At 45.7% G+C, this 21,829-nt stretch overlaps 1 protein-coding gene across 1 annotated transcript in view; it reads right to left on the bottom strand.

Annotated features, from left to right (window-relative positions):
* ACTL6A (actin like 6A) overlaps positions 1–21,829 on the bottom strand; it is an 89,420-nt gene that overhangs the window by 23,203 nt on the left and 44,388 nt on the right. Inside the window, exons 5-10 of the mRNA XM_088452439.1 lie at positions 6,770–6,867; positions 3,388–3,482; positions 1,369–1,475; positions 1,192–1,281; positions 1,042–1,103; positions 833–947 (exon numbers count right to left, since the gene is read on the bottom strand). Coding sequence (XP_088308565.1) covers positions 833–947; positions 1,042–1,103; positions 1,192–1,281; positions 1,369–1,475; positions 3,388–3,482; positions 6,770–6,867 — 567 coding nt within the window. The remainder of the gene's footprint in view (positions 1–832; positions 948–1,041; positions 1,104–1,191; positions 1,282–1,368; positions 1,476–3,387; positions 3,483–6,769; positions 6,868–21,829) is intronic.

Here is a 21,829-nt window from a genome sequence, read left to right as displayed (position 1 = left end):
ACTTCAGTGCACGCTGTGAGACCTCAGGCTGCACCTGTTAGCGTAGTGGCTAATTTATGCACGCCCCTGAAACATCGTTGAGACGCACTGGCACGCCAGCATTAGTCTGACCACTCCCCTTCCCCCGTCACCACCCACAAACAGCACTTCATGTAAATCACACTGCTCTGGGTCTGACTAGCCTCTGCTGACACAGTACCCATCACTATATCTAGTTCACGCACTACGATGCATGTGCACTGCAAATTTATCGACCGATTGTATGCGTATTAGCAACGGTTTTCCTTGCTGAATCAGGTCCTATGTATGGTGTAATGTGAATACGATTGTACTACTGTGTGGCATAATTTGAATTGGGGTTACTATTGTGTGACCACGCCCCTTTCTGTTGCGTGCTTCGTTCCTTCTACGACATGCACTGTACCTTTCTTCAGATAGCGCCGAGGGGAGGGAGGGGGTGGATGAGGAGAAGAGTGCCACGCCATCTTTAGGACCACTTTAAGCACTGACTTGAACCATACCTTAAACTCAACAAAAAACGAACATTGATGCTACTGACATACAACAACAACAAAAAAAAAAAAACCAAGATAAAACAAAAAATATCAAGTAGCAACGAATGATTTGCTTGTTATATTGCCCTGAACATAGTTTATATAGTATATTTAACAAATATAACCACATTACCCCATATACTAGAATCACCGCATGCTACGTAACCATAGGAGCATATCTCAAACGGTCCTGAAGGATTAATACCGGAACAGTACACATTATGCAGGGGTGTAGAAAAAGAAAATATGACCTAAAACAAGTTATTAATAAATCTGACCTTAACATTTGAAGGATCAAACAATCCTTCTGGAATTTTCAGACGTTCAGCTCCAAAATCACAGTTATAACCGTTGGGAAACTCGTAATGGACAGTAGGCATCTGGGCTGCCACCCTACAGAAACATGACAAACATTTATCCTTATTAAGTCAGTCAACATTACAAATGTAAAACCATATAAACTAATGACCTTCAGGACAAGACTTACTGCTCATCGTAGGTGGAGTCTGAAACCTGGAGAACAGATGCTTGGAAATCCTGTATTACACACTGGAAAAGAAAAGCCAAGCTTGTTTTTTTTGTTTTTAATTCATACAAAGGTAAAAACATATGCATCTCAGTGTAACATTGTACTTACACTACACATATAATTATGCCAGGAACGAGTGACCTGAGGTAGTTTCTCTTTTCTTTTCCAATTGGCTGGTGCACCCTCCCGTACTGCTTCCTAAAATATACCAAATAAGATCATACCATGAAGAATGCACTACTAAGTTATGCACACACACATTGTTCATCAATAAACCAAGTTTACCTTTGAAGAAATCATATATGGAGGGATTAAATCCACATTCATCTCTTGAAATAATTCTCTACACTGCATGGTAATGAAGTCCCCGGCAAGAGGTGATTTTACAATCCCTATAATGAAATAAATATCAAGTTTGAGGGTGAGCTTAAGAGTCAACTCCCCCCCCTCCCCCAACAATATTTTACTATGGGCTGAATCAGAAACGGAATGCTAATGCAGTAGCAGCTGAGACTTGTCGTGCCTGCCGATAAGCCACCCCCCCAGGAACGCCTATCAGAATTTTATGGATCTCCAGCCAAATCTGATGTGTGCCCCCCAGCGGTAACCATCAGGATGAATGCACAGATTTAGAACATCGGGCGCATGCCAGCTGAAAGACCATTTCTTGCATCTCAATATTCCATGACAAGTAGGAATAGTTATATTGGATATATGTTCTTAAACGGATTAGGTTTTATTAAAAAAATATAAAAAAAAAAAAAAAAAAAAAAAGTGTGTGGAATATCCCATTTAGCATTACTTAAAAAGAAAAATCACACCAAAATACTAAAAAAATTGCCAATCAAAATAATTTCTTTCACACTCTGCATACACTTGTTTCTAATGAGGGCCATACCTCTACGGCCCGATTCTCCGTTCTGCCAACATCGATGATCAGCATTAAGTCATGGAAATTAAACATGATAAAAATCACCCGACTCTGGGAATTGAGATTGTCCAACATGTTGGATTTTTCAGATCCCCATCCCTGGCATAACAGAGAATTGCCTCGATAATAACTAGCTTATGGTTCCCATACATCTATTTTCTAAGACATTTCAGCTTTCATGCATCAGATCAGTTTGAAAAGATAATAGTCTTAACACAGAATTCCACCTCAATCAACTTAAAACTCCAGAAAGCCAAGGCAGGCACAACATTCCTGTAAACTTTTGTTGTTTAAGGTAGCAGTTAGCTTTTTTTTGTTAGCTGTAAGCTTAACGGTCAGGTCCAAATGACAATCTGCAATCTAGGGTTATGCTGGATACACAATAGGCGATATATCGGCTATTCAATCGAAAAATCACCATATGACGATTTCTAGCTAAATGCGCGTCAGCGTTTCCTAGACTGTGAAATGGATGATCCCTAATATGGGTATATAGATATCTGCATGAAACATCATTTGAATTGCTACTGCCCCATTCAGATATACACCCAATATATTTATTAATATATGGAAAAGTGTTAAAACCATTCGTCATGGTCTCAATGTAATTTTAACTATAAAAGGTAAGTTATGTATTAATGGCCAAAAAATATCAACCTCTCTGTGCACTGCTGAATATAACTCTTTACTTCTTTTCTATATATTTGAGTTCAAGTGGTAGCGCATACATATTGAGAGAGAGGATATTAACATCTGTATATATTATTTTGGAATGAGGGACTAATCTAATGTTTTCTATAATATTCTGGTGCAGGACAAATCTTTATTTTTCTTTAGGTTTAGGATGTGGCCATGCAGTAAGCTTCTGCTGATATGGATGTATGGAAATTGGAGTAAAATAGTTTAATCTCTATCGCTACTGTTGCACTCTGAGTTATCCCAGCAGAAGACTTTTTGGCAATTACAACCAACTGACAGTAATATTAAATTATGTGCCACAGGAACTGGGAGAAGAGACAACATGGAAGTACAACACCCAAACCTGAGACCTTATACACAAAGGTCTTCATATCCCTCATTGAATATTCCTAAAGAATGGCAAACACACTATTAGAGCTATTGTAGAGAGAAAAAAAAGGTTTTCAAAAGCCATTCCCTTTGACACTTGTGTACGAGCCTAAGCCAGCAGAATATAGAAAGGTATGCACTGCTGATCTAATAGTTTAGGTATTTTCTTTATTTATAGTAATAGGCCTCCTGAATTCTTACACAAATCTCAGATTTCACCCACAATATCTATTTTGTTTCTCAAATTATTGGAATCTAATTATTTCTTTACACTAAACAGAAAGGAATCCAATCAATTTGCTTACCTTGTTGAAGTACATAGCCATCATGTACAGGAATGGCTGTAGTATGTGTTGAACCACTATCCAAAATCAGACCCGTAGATCGACCGTTAGCAAATCTATTTCCAGGAGTCAAGGAATCATTTTATCAACACGCAAATGAGCATATTTAGCAATGATGTCATTGTTAAACGCTGTAATAAACAGCAACTTAACTGTACGATTTTCTATCACAGCTGGGAATGGAATGCAAATATTTAATTGCTTGCTATGGGTACAGCAAATAATTATGGTTTTAGCCCCTTTATTATAGGGGGTAGCTTGCATCTAAATATCTGAACAGTTTTTACATTTTGTTGTTGCATAGGTTTTGCTCATCTCCGAGTGTCAGTGGCATAATAATTAACATTGCTGTCTTAACGCTGGTGTTGTGGGTTCGATTCCAGCCAGGCAGTCATCAATGTGGTGTTTGTGTGTTCTCCCTTTAAATTAGTCTGCTCTGGTTTCCTTCCACAGTCCAATTATAGTGATGACTTTTTACTGTGCATGGGTCCAGTTGATAGATTTTTAGGAGTGGGTGGGAAGTACCCAGAGATCATATTACATATCGTGGATGGTCCTAAAAAAATATTTAATTAAAATAAGCTGTGAAGTTAAAGCAAAGACCTACATACATCTATACTACTATCTTCTGATGGCATTTGCTAAAAGACAGAAATTGGCTGAGACGTTAATCTAGGAAGAAAAACTGGACAGATTTGTATTTTGTGCACAGGTGATACAATTAAAACAGACTGCAGCAACACTGTGGGAGAACATTTTCTTGAAATAAATGGTGTTTTAATGAAAAGTTAAGAAAAAATATATTTCATCTAGTTTCCATGAAGTACCGACACATGAATAATCTGATCTCACCAAAGAATAGGTGAGTAGAACTATAACTGGTTTGTATGGATATTTACACCAATATATACAGTGTACACTGGTTATAGTAAATAAAAAGGAGATTATAGAAAACAGAGTAACACTAAGGGGTTTATTTACTAAGCGTCTGGTACTAAACCCAGTGCTTACGATCAGGTTTATACCCGAAATTTAAAGGTCAATGCTTTTACTAGCTGTAATTTACAAGTAATATTGTCTTTTTATACTTCTGACATAAATACAATAGGAAATGCCTGGTTTTACAACCAAACGCTTAGTAAATAAACCCCTAAGGGTATTGGGCGATATTCATAGCGACAACATGCCTTTTTTTTTTTTTGTTACAGCTGCTGCTATCTAAGCAGTGCTTTCATCTCATCTTATAGTCTGCGACTTCTACCTATTGGGTAAACATTCCAAAACCGCATTTAAAATTCTAAATACACACCCCCATTTTCTGGGACGCTCCGTGTCACTGCCTTCCAAACAGCCACAGCACGACAATCATGTTACGGCTCAGGTGGTGGCACTGTGACTGTCGTCGCAGACACATAACTGCACATGCGCAGATCGCCAAATATCGGAGTTATACATAAGCCATTGGGTTTGCGTACAACTCTGAATCAGGCCCAAAGACAACAGTTTTGTTCACAGGAAAAAAAATCAGCTGCTAATTTATCGCTAATATACATACATACATACATACATACATGCCATTTTTGAAGGAGACAGTAATAGAGTGAAGTTTGGGTTACCGACTGCACAGCCCTGTGGCATACTATGAATGGGGGGCACTACAGTGCGGCATACTCTCAAGATGGCTCTTAGATTTTACAAAGGCATGTCATCTTTGAATTAATACATTTTACTATACATAAATAAATATATGCACACACTCCCTGCTGTAAATCAGACAGATATTAGAAGTCATGAAGATCTTCCTTGACAGTATTTAAAGGTGACTGACAGTTTTGGAAATAATTTCTAAAAGTGGGTGCAATATTTTCTAAAATACAGACGTTTTTCTAATGACGTGATACCAGAACTCACTGTTAATAAAGATATAAATTACATGAGTGTATATTTTAATATAACTTGTTTTATAGTGGGTAAAACTGATAATTGGGCAATACATTTTGTATACAGCCTTGTTTAGGGAGGATAGTCAACTGGGAATGGAACGGGGTGTAAATGGCATCCTGGAGGCCGGAAGCCTGGCTCCAGAATGCTGACATCCCGATGGTAAGTATTAGGGTTAGACTGCGGCAAAGATGGGTTAGGATACTTATCTAATCCTGTCGGGACTATGACTGTCGGAATTCTGACTACCGGCATCCCGACCGTTGGGATCACGTACCCAACCCAGAGAAACATGGTATGCAGTCAGGAAGCAGACGGTCGAAATGCCGACCGCCGGCTTCCAGACTGTGCAATCCCGACAGGGGACTAATGATAGGCATCGAAAGTCGCCAGGAGCCCGACGCCCAGCATCTTCACTGCTGCCGGTCTTCCGGCGTCAGGATTTGAACCACCGGACATAGGTCTGGCGGTCATTCATACCGGTCCTGACAAACATACCTCTGAAGAGAAGGACAATGTAGTCTCCCAGTAAATGATTGGGGTTTGTGATAAATCTAGCAAAATAGCTAATTTCTAGGGGTTCTGAAAGATCCAATTTCAAAATAAATTTCTGGACTGCGTCACCATGGTTTCATGAATGATTGGTCATGTCTAACCTAACGTTTATGAAGAGGTATATTTGAAACTGGGTTTTGCAGTGCAATTGAGAGGCTATGCTTGGATTATACAAAAATCATCAACACTACTCCACCAGCCTGGCACATGAGTGCTAGCTCTACTGTGAAGTTTGTACATGAATACAGAACAGGCGAAATTATAGAAGATTGAAAGTAGTTATGAAAGTGGAACATATTCAGACTGGATCAAAGTTATTAGTGGTGAACCACAGGGATCAGCATTGACCTCTATCCTTTTAAATCTTTTTAGTAATCAACTTTTCAATGGCATAGAAAATAAGATTTCCATATTCCCTGATACTTTACTAAATAGGTTTATTAATAAAGAGTTAGTTACCATGGTGCTATATGAACATTTAGACAAAAGCAGCAAAATGAAATGTAATATGGATAAATGGAGTAATGTACCCAGGTGATGGTAATACATATGCAAGTTACAATTTAGATGGAATGTAATTGTTAATGGAAAATTAACAGAAGTATACATTACCAAGATCAACTATATAAAAAAATTATAACAATGTGTAGGTGTATAGAGAACCCATTTTAGTTCTGTTGAAATTTTGTCAACAAGTCATTTTATTTATTAACAGTTTCTTATATACTGTAGAACAACATTACATTGCGCTTCACAATTGGAATCATTAATAGACCAAAACTGGGTAACAATAGACAAATGATAATTACCCATAAACATGAGAAAATATAAACAGGTAAAAGGATACGCAGTAAGAACTGCAGTTTTGCATAGGAAGAATGCTGGAATATTATAATGCTCAAACATCAATTCAGTCAACTTCTCCCGTTTTGCTCTAGTATTCCACTATATAGAACAAACATTTGAAGTATTAAAAAAGAAAAAAACCACACACACCTCCACAAAACTGCAGATGTGTCCTCATACATCTAGCCTCCTTGCGTGTTAAACAGCCCTTCTAGTTGCGCCATGCTGTAACTTGGTAGCGCCGAGTGTCTTTTAGTGCGACTTTCACCTTCAAATAAGTCTTAATCGCACAGTGAATAGGACGCACAAGCAGCTTCTCCTGATTAAAATATGGTGCATACCGAAACGCTATGTTGCAATGTCACAGTCGCTGACACTAAGGTAGCATTTCACATGCAGATACACCCGCACAGAATATAGGCATGCTGCATATCATTTTAATCAGCAGAAGCTACTTGTGCGACCTATTCACTGTGTGATAAGACGCCTTCGAAGGTAAACGGTCGCACCATAAGCCGCTCGGCGCTACTAAGTCTCACGACTCTTACGCGTTATATGTAACACGACTTGTAGCGCACGGGGAATAGATGTATGTGGACACATTTTTAACAGACATTTTTTTTTCCCTTCAAGACAAAATTATTTGCAGGGTGTAAGGATCAACAATACTTATAACAATGCATCAACCTCAGAAAGCAATAGACAGTTCTAAAGAATCGATCCTTAGTTACCTCACAGAATGAGAGCCTGGAAGGTATTGCTTATAAGAAACCATGCCCAACTTGTTCTTACACCCAATAGAGGACAGGAAAATAAGTAATGTTGTTCCTGCTGTAACACCTAGAAATGCATGCAGCTGCACATCATACAAGGCTCCAAGCAGGATTGCAGATAATTGAATTTGAAACTAAAGGGCAAATTCAATTGGGGGCGAGGTTTAGTGGAAAAAAACAGTGGCTGAAAACCCTGAGGCCTCCCGTCCATCTGGTCATTGGGAAGGGGGCTGCTGGGAGATGTAGTTCTCCCAACGGCAGCTATACACTCACACGGGGAGGGGGGTTCACACACACACTTACAAACACTCACATACTGACCCTGCTGCAGAAGACACGGCTTCCGATGCTGGATGAATAAGACACCACTTCAGAAGGGGAGTACTTAAGGACTAACTAAGCTAATTAGAAAACTCTGATTGCTTAATTAGTTCTTTGGGCCGGGTCCCAGAGCAAGTCCCGCTGAGTTTTCCTAAAATTAACGATTTTAGGAAAAACCAGACTTGCTCTGGAGGTGCAAGAAAAGAAAAGAAAAAGACGATGTGATTACTAAATCATCGCATCCCATTTCCAGTCACCTAACTGAAAAGCGAAATCCTGCAGCTGTGGGAAAAACTCAGCACTGCGTTTTTTTTAAAAGTCCGCCCACAATTGGATTCCCCCTAAATGTCTGCGCTAAACTGTTATTGCTACATATATTATAGTAATATGAAAATCAGTTATGGTATAACATGCCTTAGATAACTCTTTCTTCAAGGTCCATAGGGTTCACAGAGTCTACCTTGGGGTATGTAGTTGGAGTGATCCATTGCACCAAACAGTTACAGCTTTAAAGCTCCCAGCATGCCATGGTCCTCCTCCCTACCTACCCTGCCTCCAGCCACAGGCATTCAGTTTGTAAACAAGCCTAACGGCAAGAGACTGCAAGTGGAGAAGGAAGTACAATGTACCCAAGAAACACGCTTAAAATACGAAGAGAGAATCAGTGACACAAAAAAGCAAAGAATAGATCCCAACTGAGGCCAGGTGCGTCAGTGTGGGTGCTCTGTGGACCACGAAGAAAAAGTTATCTAAAGTATGTTATACCATTCTTCTTCAGGATCCACAGAGTCCACAGAATCTACCTTGGGAACGTCCTAAAGCAGTTCCCTTAAGGGTGGGGACGCTCCTGAGCAGAGAGTAGAATCCGCCGCCCAAAGGAGGCAAAAGTATCAAATGCATAGAATTTGATAAAAGGTATGGACAGAATACCAAGTGGCTGCCTTGCACAGCTGTTCAGCTGAGGCGCCATGTCTAACCACCCAGGACGGTCCGACAGACCAAGTAGCATGTGCAGTCACCTTGTTAGGAACAGGGAGATCAGCCAAAGTCTGTTTGTTATATGTGCTTCACAAACAAGGATGGCCAGCTAACACAAAGGGAGCTGGTACGATCCACGTAGGATACAAAGGGCTCGAACCACATCTAGGGAAGCTTCACCCGTAGACAGGTTTGAAGACTGAAAAGCCGGGACTACAATTTCCTCATTTATGTGGAAACGGTATACTACCTTCGGAAGGTAACTCGCCTTAGTACGAAGGACAGCTCTATTTTGATGAAAAATCAAATATGGGAGAGTGACATGACAGTGTTGCCAAGTCAGAAACTCTACGAGCTGAGAAGATAGCGAGGAGAAAAAAAAAAAAAAAAAGTGTCTTTGCTGTCCCATCTAAGTTCCACCTTATCCAAGGGTTCAAAGGGGGAGCTTGCATTGCCTCGAGAAAGAAGTATAAATCCCATGGTGCCACCAGAGGAACAAACTGAGGTTGCAGCCATAGAACCCCCTGCAAAAATGTTCTTACATCTACCAGGGGCGCAATTCTGCGCTGGAACAAAACTGACAAAGCAGACACCTGAACCCTCAAGGTAGCCAAGCGCAGACCTAAGTCTAATCCAGTCTGCAGAAAAGCAAGTACTCTTGAAACCTTGAAAACCTTAGGGTCATATTTTGTTTGGAAACACCAACGAAAATATGAATGCCAAATCCTGAGATATATGCAGGCTGAAGCAGGCTTCCTTGCCCTCATCATTGTCTGGATCACAGAAGCAGAGAAACCTTTGGCCTTTAAGACGGAAGCCTCAATAGCCACGCCGTCAAAGTCAGTCGGGGTAAATACAGATATAGGCAGGGACCCTGCACTAGCAAATCCGGTCATAAAGGCAGTGGAAGTGGCCTGACTATGGATAAACATGTCAGATCGCTGAACCAATGTCTCCTGGGCCAGGCAGGAGCTATTAGTATAAACCTGCCGCCTTCCTGCTTGAACTTTGACGATTCTTGGGAGGAGGGATATCGGTGGAAACCGGTATGCCAACCTGAAGTTCCACCTTACTGCCAGAGCATCCCACGAAGGCAGCTGAGGGTCCCTCGTTCTGGAGCCGTACCTGGGGACCTTGTGGTTGTGGAGTGACGCCATGAGGTCTACGTCTGGTAGTCCCCACCTTTCCACCAGGAGTTGAAAGACGTCCGGATGAAGATCCCATTCCCCAGCATGTATGTCCTGACGACTTAGGAAGTCCATTTCCCAGTTGAGGACTCCTGGGATGAATATTGCAGAAAGATGGCATTCTGCCCACCGGCAGAATGTTCGCCACTTCCCTCATGGCTGCCGGACTTCGTGTGCCTCCCTGATGGTTGATGTAGGCTACTGTGGTCGCATTGTCTGACTGAATCTGGACAGGCCTGCCATGAAAAAAGCCCTGTGCCAGACCTAGCGCTCTGTGCACTGCACGAAGCGCCAAGATATTTATTAGTAGGTGACTTTCCTGAGCCGTCCACCTTCCCTGAACGGTGCGATGCCCTGTCACCGCTCCCCATCCTGGCAGGCTTGCATCCGTGGTGAGGAGTACCCAATCTGGGACCCATAACAGATGACCAGTGTCTAAATGAGTCATCTCCAGCTACCAAGCGAGGTAGAGCCGAACCTCTGGCGAGATGCGCATCATCTGAAACTTTATCCGATGATACTGACCATCCCAATTAGATAGAATCCATTGCTGCAGGGACCTGGAGTGGAACTGGGCATACGCCACCATATCGAATGTGGATTCCATGGAGCCCAGCACCTGCATTGCCAGATGAACAGACAGTTTGTTTGCAGAGTAGACAGCACACAGAAGACTGTAGTGCTGCAATCTTGTCCTCTGGTAAGAATCCTCTGGCCCAGAGTCTAGCAGCACCCCCAAGTGCACTATCCGCTGAGATGGAGAAAGAGGACTTTTTCCAATTTATTACCCAGCCGTGCTCCTGTAAGCAGACAATGGTCATCTGCAGATGACAACGTAACAACTCCTGTGATTGTGCGAATATCAGGTGGTCATCCAAATATGGCAGTATCCTGAACTCCTTGTCGTCTGAGATGAGCAGTCATTACTGCCATTATTTTGGTAACTACCCGAGGGGCTGTGGCCAGCCCGAAGGGTAGCGCCTGAAATTGGTAATGTCGCTGATCTACCGCCAATCTTAGAAATCTTTGGTGGTATCGTGCAATTGGAACATGCAGATATGCATCCTGTATGTCCAGGGAGACCATGAAATCTCCAGGCTCCATTGCCATACGGAACTTGGGCACACGGATGAAATCGGTTAAGACTTTAAATTCAGGATTTGGGCGATGTGACCAATTTAGTTTCTGAATCAAAAACAAATTTGAACAACCACCCCTTCCCTGTTGCGTCACAGGGACAGGGATTATGACTCCCGACCTCAGGAGGGCCCCAATAGACTCCCAGAAGGCCGAGGACCTGACCGGGTCTAAGGGTCGGAATGTACCAACAAACCTTTGAGGTGGATGCCTCAGGAACGTAATGCATAACCCTGAGAGACCACCTCTCGAACCCAGGCATCTGTCGTGGTCTGATGCCAGGCCTCAGAAAACTGTAGGAGTCGGCCTCCAACCCTGAGACCCCCCAGGGAAAGGCCCGCCCCATCAGGCAGTGGGCTTACCCTCCGGCTTGGAAGCAGGACACTTGGCTGACCAGGACTTCTTTGTCTCCTGTGGGAATTATCCTGTCTAGAGGAAGACTATCCCTTTGCCTTAACCTGTGGGTGAGCTGACGACTGCCTATACTTAGGGGTAATCGAAGATGGCAACCCCGCAGATTTAGACGTCGCCAAAGACGACACTAGGTCATCCAGCTCTGGTCCGAACAGTTCTTTCCCCACAAAAGGCAAGGATTCCAGGGCTTTCTTGGAACCTGTATCAACCTTCCACTTCCAGGTTTTTAGCCAAAGGGTTCTTGGAGCTGCAACTGAAGCTGCCGATACCCTAGAAGCTAAGATACCTGCATCAATGACCGCTTCCCCCATATACATAGCTGTTTCTCGCATCTGACAGAGGGCAGACAGCTGTTCTTTGGTAGCATTAGGCATGCTATACTCCAGAGACTTCATAAATTCTTCCATAGCCTTGGCTATCCAGGCTACAGCCATAGCTGGCCTAGTAATAGCTCCAGATAATGAAAACACTGATTTTAAATAGTTATCAAGTTTTCTAATCTGTAGCCTCCTTCAACGAGGATGCCGCAGGAATGGGTAAATTAGAGCTCTTGATCAATCTAGTCACATGAGCATCTACTGATGGGGGAACTTCCCATTTGCTACATTCACCCTGAGCAAATGAATATCTAGGAGGTTAAATTCCTTGTAGTAATTAAATGCTTATTTGGAGTAGACCATGCTTCAGACATGAGATTCGTCAGTTGCTCAGACTGAGGAAGATAATCACTAGCCACCTAAAGACCGGAGTCTTGGCTTTCGGCGGCACCTCCTCATCCTCTATACTGAGGACAGATCTAATCACTCTCACCAGAGAGGGGACATCCACAGAGGATTGATATATTCTTCCACTGAGTAAGACCCAGAACTCTTGAGTATCAGAGTTTAAGGAGGAGGGTGGGTCAGAATCCTGAGGTAATGTCTGAAGAGAACCTCTTATGCCTCTGCCTCTTTACTGCCACTGGTCGATCCACCTGCAGAGTGGCTATAGACAGCATATTCTGACTAGAGTGAGCAGAATAATCAATCCAACTGGGATTCATAGGGGACATGTAAATAGAAGGATGCACCTGCTGTGGGTATCCAATAGTAGGAGGCAATATCGTGGTAGGAGCACGCGATGCTGCGACCTTATCTACCATATACGACAAAAAGTGCGACCAAGACACCACCCAGGATGGTTCTTGTTTAAGTGCAGATGTACCAGATAGGAAAGGTGGCTGTTTAAAACAGGCACTACACAATCCATCATGCACAAAATCCTGTTCAGACAGGCCTGCCAAACAGGATTTACATGACTTGAGCACCGGAGGATCACCCTTCTCACCTTTACCCTCAGACATGCCAAATGTGTGATCGGTATAAGGTGTACAGTATGAATGACCACTTCCACATATGAAAAAAACCCACACACCTTTTCAGAGGAATGAGGAGAAACTCAGTGACAATTATATCTGACAGTTTTGAAAACAAAAAAGACAGTGTATATACAGCAGCTAGTATGAAAGTCACATACAATGCAGAAATACAAACATTGCTATTGCAAATTGACTCTGAAAAAACTGACCAGCCTCGCCGGATAATGGCTGGATATAGAGCGCTATATACCAGACCCAGAGGAGAGGTATACAGGGAGACAGACCAGACCTCTGAGACAACCAGCCTGCAGCAGTACGCACAACTGTGAACGTCTCACACACGAGGTGGTCAGAAGTAGGAACCCAGAGGCGGGAATCTGTAACCGGAAATTGCATCTGGGTCGGGAGAGGAGCTGCCGGGGAAGCGCCCATCTCCCCTAAGCTGCGATTTTGACGGCACGGGTACGCTGGCCTCACAGTAGGGTCATTCCATGACAGTTCAACCAGGGGTGTCCACCACCCATCTCAGATTTCTACGAAAAATTTTTAGTTAAGAGAGGATGTCAAGACAACTATTTCTGCCAAATATCTCGACTGTCTGACAATTAGTTTATTAAATATTGATTTTTTCAATTTATTAACATTTACTAATCGCGGCTTCTTTATCCAGTTTATTTGAAATATCATCGGTGTTCAATAAATAATCACCATGAAATTTGGACCCCTAAGGTAACTTTTCCCCCCCCCGAATCCAAAAATCTAAATCAAATTACTTTATCTGCCTCATGTTTTGCGTTAAGGAAAAAACGCATGTTTTGCGAATAGAATTATAAGTGCTAGGTTCCATCGACATTAGGAATCCCATTTTTTTGGGGTTGCTTAAAAAAGGTAAACATTACTACCACAAAAAAATAAAATAAATCAGCAGGGTACTCTGTTTAATAGTGGAGGAAAAAAATTATGACGTTGATGTTCAATTACTATTGTACCGCATACATAATTAACACAAGAAACCGTGAAATTTAAAACCTTTAACATAACTTGAATCCATAACAATCTCATTTTTCCCTTGTTTGGAACTTATTGGAACGGTCTGTAATTCTCCTTCTTAAAGTGTTAAGAGAAAGTGTGTCCTGCCTCCAGTACTTCCTTGGATAGTAGGGACTTACACAGAGGAAGTGAATAAACGGAACAAAACACTTATCTCTTGAAGGCCAGGACAACACATTTGTAGATTGGTTTTGTTTCATGACGTGTACCAGCACATCTTGTTCTTCCTCATTACATTGAATGATATACCCAATGTGCCAGATGTTATCATACACTGCTGCTATGTATTTTGCAGGTTGCAGATCACTTGTCTACATTTTTTGTGACTGTGGTCATAGTGACACTAGCTCTGGTTCCTGCTGTCTTCATGTCGTCTGATGACAATCGATATGTGTAGCTCATCATTACTAATAGGCAAAAATCTGTGATGAGAACGTGTTCCTGCCACAGTCTTTGCTGTTTCTAGACGGCTATGCAGCTTGGCTTTGCAGTCTTGTATTTCATTTTGTGGCATGTAAAAAACTTTATGCCATGTACATTTTCATTTGCCCAGCTATACAGGTCCAAAGGTATCAAGATGTGATGGGTTTCCACTACTTGCAGACTGGTGCGTGTGGCTATACGTTTAACTGTTCCTCCAATGCCATCACACAGACTCTCACCATGAGATATGGCAAAAAAATTCCATTCTGCTTGAATGTTGAAGTCATCCTTATGGAAGAATAAGTTCAAAGAGTTTTTGCAGTTCTTGTATTGTGCACTAAAGTAGTAAACATGCTCCAATTTTGGTAATAGTTTCACTAAGTGTTTCATAACTACCGTAATGAAGGCATGCACAGTTATGGCTACATGGTCATGGGTATCGCTAATAACTCAAAGGCTCACAGTTTAAAGTGTCACAATCATCTTGCCTAAAATATACAACAAATGGGTGGAGTGTTGCTTGTGAAGTGTCCCAGTGGAATCCTTGAACTGCATCCTGACACACGAATTAATAATTTTCTGCAAAATCTAGTAATACAATATTTTTGGGCAAACTTTCTGTCCTGGCTTAATAACAGCATTAAGCTGACAGTCACCATGTTATTTGGCCCACTTCAGTGACATAACTTAAGCTTTTTCTTGCTCCTTTTTTGTGAGACGAAAGGATTACAGCATGTTTTCTGAAAGTCTTCATATCTTAGCAGCAGAAGCTTTCCATGATGGTAGCAGACTGAGGTTCCAGGATCATTGGTTACTGCATTTGAAACTTCAGTTCTCATAATCAAAAGTTATTTTTCTTCATCTGTAAAGTGGTCCCAGCTATGTAATCCAATGTTTTTTGAGTAGCTAGTAATATGGCAGTCCATATTTAAAAGACTACCAAATGTGCACTTTGAATAAGCAGCTGCCATAATTGACTATCTTTCTTTGTCTACCTCTCTCTTTCTCTGGAAAGTTTCAGTTTTGGTTTCTCTAAAGAGAATACCCTTCCCATCAATTTTTGTTAAGTTTAATTTTCTGTTTGGGAGTTGTATCCCATTGCCTCAGTTTAGTTAACTTTTTTGGTATGGCTTTTAACAAATGTGTAAATTATGTACGCGGTACACTAGTAATCAAGCGTCAGCGTGACGATTTTTTCTCTCCACTATGAAACAGAGTACCCTGCTGATTTGGTTTGTAGTAGTAATGTATACTTTTTCTTAAGCACCCCCCAAAAAAATGGGATCCCTAATGTCAATGGAACCTAGTGTTTTTAATTCTATTCGAAAAAACAAGAGATATGGTAAGAACTTACCTTTGTTATCTCTGTTTCTACGAAGTCCATAGGGTCCACAGGGTGACCTTGGGGTATAGCTGGATCCTGGATCCTCGGGCACCACAGAGTTAAAGCTTTTAGCTGCTCCCAGGATGCACTTGGGTCCAACCTCCCCTATACCCCGCCCCCGAGCCACAGGCACCTCAGTTGGTAAGCAGCCCAGGCCGGAGGAGGAGACGAAACAGAGAGAAGGAAGACTGGAACACACAAGAACCATACTCACAGAAATGGGAGACGGAAAACCGGTGACCAGTCACAGAGCCCATATGAAGCCAGGTGCGTCAGGGCGGGTGCCCTGTGGACCCTATGGACTTCGTAGAAACAGAGATAACAAAGGTAAGTTCTTACCATATCTCTTGTTTTCTACTTCAGGGTCCATAGGGGTCCACAGGGTGACCTTGGGGATGTCCCAAAGCAGTCCAACTAAGGGCGGGGACGCTCCTGTGCTGATGGGAGAACCCGGCGCCCAAAGGATGCATCCTGAGAGGCAAAGGTGTCAAACGCATAGAACCACAAAAAGGTCTGAATGGAAGACCAGGTGGCCGCCTTACAGAGCTGAACAGCAGAGGCGCCACGGCTAGCAGCCCAAGAAGGGCCCACGGACCGAGTGGAATGAGCCTTAACAGAGGCTGGAACAGGTAAACCCTCCTGCATATAAGCCTCAATAATAACAGAACGAAGCCAACGGGCTAGAGTCTGTTTGTTGGCAGGCCAACCCCTCTTGTGAAAACCAAAGAGGATAAACAAAGAATCCGACTTCCTCACAGAACTAGTCCGGTCCACATAAACCTGGAGTGCCCTTACAACGTCTAAGGAAGTCTCCCCAGCCGAAAGATCAGGTGACTGAAAGGCTGGTACAACAATTTCCTGATTAATGTGGAACCTGGAAACAACCTTAGGCAGGAAATCAGGACGAGTGCGAAGCACCGCTCTGTCCTGATGAAAAATCAGAAAAGGGGGACGACAAGAAAGCGCCCCCAAATCTGAAACCCTCCTGGCAGAAGCAATTGCCAAGAGGAAAACAGTTTTAAAAGTTAGCCACTTGAGCTCCACTGACTCCAAGGGCTCAAAAGGAGGACCCTGTAAGGCCCTAAGAACCACCGCCAAATCCCACGGGGCCACAGGTGGCACAAAGGGAGGCTGGATTCTCAAAACACCCTGGAAAAAGGTGTGTACGTCCGGCATAGCAGCGATCCTGCGCTGGAACCACACCGACAGACCAGACACGTGTACCTTCAGTGAAGAAAGACGTAATCCTAAGTCCAAACCGGACTGAAGGAAAGCCAGAATACGCGAAACTCGGAACACCTGGGGATCATAGTTTCTGGCCTCGCACCACTGAAAGTAAGTGTGCCACACCCTGTGATAGATCCTCGCGGAAGCAGGCTTGCGCGCCCTCAGCATGGTGGTAATAACGGAGCTAGAAAAGCCCCGAGACCTCAGGACGGCTGTCTCAAGAGCCACGCCGTCAAAGATAGTCGACCCAGATCCGGGTGAAGACAGGGCCCCTGAGACAACAGGTCCCGCCGTTGAGGTAGGAGGTACGGAGCGTCGATGGACAGGCTCCGCAGATCGGAGTACCACGGCCTTCTGGGCCACGCTGGGGCCACCAGGATCAGTGTGCCTCCGTCCTGTTTGAACTTGCGCAGGACCCGAGGCAGCAGAGATATCGGAGGGAACAAGTAAGCCAGTTGAAACAGCCATTTCACCGACAGCGCGTCTATCAGACTTGCGCCTGCGTCCCTTGTCCTTGACCCGTACACAGGCAGCTTGTGATTGTAACGGGACGCCATCAGGTCCAGCTCTGGCAGCCCCCACTTGTCCACGAGTAGTTGGAATACCTCTGGATGAAGCGACCATTCCCCGGGATGCACATCGTAACGGCTGAGGAAGTCTGCCTCTCAATTGAGGACTCCTGGGATGAAAACTGCCGAGAGAGCTGGAAGATAGCGCTCCGCCCAAGCCAGGACGCGGGACACCTCCGACATCGCAGCTCGACTGCGAGTCCCTCCCTGGTGATTGATGTACGCCACCGTGGTGGCGTTGTCCGACTGCACCTGAACGGCCCTTCCGTGAAGAGCGGTGCCGGACGACTGCAGGGCTCTGTATACTGCCCGCAGTTCCAGGATGTTGATGGGAAGAATCGCTTCCTCCGCCGACCAACGACCCTGAAGTGACAAGGAGCCTGTCACCGCCCCCCAACCCCGGAGACTGGCATCTGTCGTGAGCAGAACCCATTCCGGGATCCAAAAGGGGCGCCCCTCCAGGAGATGCGCTGTCTGCAGCCACCAGGCTAGGGACAGACGCACCTCCGAGGACAACACCAGCATCTGAGAGCGGATCCTGTGTGGCAATCCGTTCCATTCTGAAAGAATCAGCCCCTGCAGGGGCCTGGAATGGAACTGGGCAAACTCCACCATGTCGAATGCCGACACCATGGGCCCCAAAACTCTCATCGCTGAGTGCACCGACACTCTGCCACTGCTCAGACAACTGTGAATCCGCAGCTGTAAGGAGGAGACCTTCTCTGGAGTCAGAAAAGTCCGTTGCTGACGAGAGTCCAGCAGGGCCCCCAAATGAACCATCCGTTGTGATGGGATGAGGGAGGATTTCTTCCAGTTGATCAACCAGCCGTGCGCCTGTAGACAAGCGACCGTCAGGTGGAGATGCTGGATCAGTACCTCCGGGGAGCTTGCCAGCAAGAGGAGGTCGTCTAGATACGGTAGCAACCGTATCCCCTGGCTCCGAAGGAGAGCCGCCATGACCGCCATCACCTTGGTAAATACCCTTGGTGCCGTGGAGAGACCAAAGGGTAGAGCCCTGAATTGGTAGTGGTTGTGGAGAATAGCAAACCGCAGAAACAGTTGGTGCGATGTTGCTATAGGCACATGGAGGTAGGCGTCCTGGATATCCAGGGAGACCATATAATCCCCCGGTTCCATCGCCAGTATGATGGAACGCAAAGTTTCCATCCTGAATTTGGGAACCCTGAGAAACCTGTTCAGGGACTTCAAATTGAGGATGGGGCGATGAGAGCCATTGGGTTTCTGCACCAGAAACAGCGTAGAGTAATACCCCATCCCACGTTGAGACTGTGGTACGGGTATAATGACCCCCGCCATCAGCAAGGCCTCTATGGCTTCCTGAACCTGCAAGGCCTTGGTTTTGTCCTGAGAAGGACTTGTGCAAAAAAACTGGCAAGGTGGCCTGTGCCGAAAAGACAGGGCGTACCCCTGGGAGACCACTTCTCGCATCCAGGCATCCGTGGTGGTATTGTGCCAGCACTGGGCGAATTGAAGAAGTCGGCCTCCCACTCTGGGGTCCCCCAGAGGGAGGCCCGTCCCATCACGCAGAAGGCTTATCTTCTGGCTTGGAAGAAGGGCGCCTAGCACTCCAGGCTTGCTTCTTTGGCTTTGAGGCGGTCTTGGGTGCGGACTGCCTCGGGAAGGACTGACCCTTTGCCTTGCCCTGAACCCGAAAGGAACGAAACGCCGAGCTCCGGACCTTAGCAGGTGTAGTAGCTGAAGGGAGGAAGGCTGACTTGGATTTTGCCAGGGTATCTACTATTTTGTCCAGGTCCGGACCAAATAGTAATTCCCCATTAAAAGGTAAGGCCTCCAAGCCTTTCTTTGAATCCGCGTCTGCTCTCCAAGACCGCAACCACAAGGATCTACGAGCAGACACTGCTGCCGCCGAAACCCTAGAGGTCAACAGGCTAGCATCCAAAGATGCTTCTCCAATGTAGGAGGCGGCATCTCTCATCTGTCCTAACAACGCCCTCTGGACGTCCGGAGATTCATCCGTAAACGTGTCCTACCCCTCAATGGCCTTGGCCACCCAGGAGATGGCCATGGACGGCCGGGCTACAGCCCCTGAGAGAGAATAAATAGACTTTAGACAAGTCTCCACCTTCCTGTCCGTAGGATCCTTCAGCGAGGATATAGACGGCAATGGCAAAGTAGCACTCCTGATGAGGCGTGTTACATGGGAATCGACTGCAGGCGGAGTTTCCCATTTCTTACAATGCGCTTCCGGGAATGGATAATTGGACGCCAAGCGTTTCTGTGGCAGGAAACGCTTACTGGGCGTCTGCCAGGCCACCGCCATGTGATCAGTCAACTGATCAGACAAGGGGAACGCTGTAGAAGTAACCTTAGCTTTTTTAAAACTAGGATACCTTGACTTGGGAGCGGGTGCCTCATCCTCAATCAGAAGAATAGCCCGCACCGCCTTAACCAGAGCCCGCACATTGATGGAAGACTTAGTGTCTACCTCCTGGACTGAGGCATCTGAGGCTGAGTCATCCTGTACCTCACCATCATCAGAGAACCCCTCAGAATCCGAAAGATGCGCAGCCTGTGCCATGACTGAGCGTTTAGACGCCCTGGAGGGCACGTCACTGCGCAACATCGACTGAAAAGCCGAAGATGCTGCCGCCAAATCTTGGACAGTGTGGGAAAGCGCATCCACCCAGGGTGGAGGAGCTGTCACAGGAGCCTGAAACGGCACCACAGCCGGCTGTGCCACAGGGGTGGACTGAATATACATTGGCAACCCCGCATAGGGACCAACAGGCTGAGACCCCGGGGGAGTCTGCAATAATTGTGGGACACCCGGGGAATGGGGGATGGCAGGCTGGGGCAACGCCCTAGTAGGGGCGGCAGTCGGGACCGACAGACGGTCCGCGATGGACACCAGCACCTGGGAAAACATCGCCCATGGTGGCTCCTGCGAAATGGGAGGTTTAGACGTACCAGGGACCGCCTGGCACCGTCCGCACAGGCCGTCCTGTGACAAATCCTCCCTATCCACTCCTGCAGAACAGCGCCTGCAGGAGAACAATGCTGGAGCCCCGGAGTGCTCAATCTCCTCCTCAGACATGACTTAGGAAGAAAACGTGCGCACTCACCAGTGTGCTGAACAACAGCCCACAATATGGCACCGTGTAGCACACAAGTGTATGTGACGGACCTCACAAATACGTGATCTATATAGGTGAGGTCAGTAGAAACACCCTTCCCCCGCACACCTGTAGGGCTTGTAGGAGAAGGAAAGGGATAGGTACAGGCTGACAGTAAGTAGAAAAAAGACACAGACAGGCAGCACTAGCAAAAGTCACATACCATCATGCAGGAAGATATACTCACTGCACCTTTCCACTACAATCAACCTGCCCAGATTCAGTGTCTGGGAGGGCTATAGTGCTGTGTACACTGTCCTTCTGCAGGGGAGAGGTACACAGGGGGACCGGTCCGCGTGCTCCCTGAGAGTATCCACGCTGCCACAGAGAAAATGGCCGCTGGAGACCTCAGAGGAGGAGTGGCCGTGTAGCTGCAGCTCAGCGACGCCAGACTACGAGCTGAAAGGCGCGCTGAGCTGAGGGGAGGAGCCGCTAGACAGGGAAGGCTTCCTCCCCTGGCTAGCATATTAACCCCAGGGCTTGCCGGCATCCCGCTTGCCGCTTAATTTACCCTGGTGGTCTAGTGGTCTGGCGGGGTATGCCTCCGCTGGAGGGGGGGCCCGCCGCCACCGCTAGCGCCCCCGGTCTGTCCCCTAGAACCGGGGGCATGGGACTGCATTTGAAAGGAACCCGCGCACCGCCGCTAATCAGTGGTGCGCGGCTTACCTGATCTCCCCGGCGTCTTCCGGCAGCAGTCCCGGGGGAAACCAGAGTCCGGCTAGTACAGACTCTGGCTTCCCCCGCCGCGATCCCCAGTTCAGTGCTGGCGTCGCGGCGCCAGCAGGGAGAAGGAGCGGCAGCGTGGGCGTCTGTACAGACAGCCCAGCGCTGCCGCTCTGTAGAAAAACTGTAGTAAAAAATAAATAAATAAATTTAACTAAGTTAAATAAAAAATTAAAAGCTTTAGGGGGCTGCTCCAGCAGCCCACCCCGCAGGGTGACCCGACTCCGGCCGGGCACCATCTAAAACTGAGGTGCCTGTGGCTCGGGGGCGGGGTATAGGGGAGGTTGGACCCAAGTGCATCCTGGGAGCAGCTAAAAGCTTTAACTCCGTGGTGCCCGAGGATCCAGGATCCAGCTATACCCC

The sequence above is a fragment of the Taudactylus pleione genome, unplaced genomic scaffold (genome assembly GCF_031769625.1).
Source record: "Taudactylus pleione unplaced genomic scaffold, aTauple2 ptg000037l, whole genome shotgun sequence".
NCBI classification, from domain to species: Eukaryota; Metazoa; Chordata; class Amphibia; order Anura; family Myobatrachidae; genus Taudactylus; species Taudactylus pleione.
Note: the sequence above shows the minus strand (reverse complement) of the source record. Positions and strands in the feature narration are given on the sequence as shown.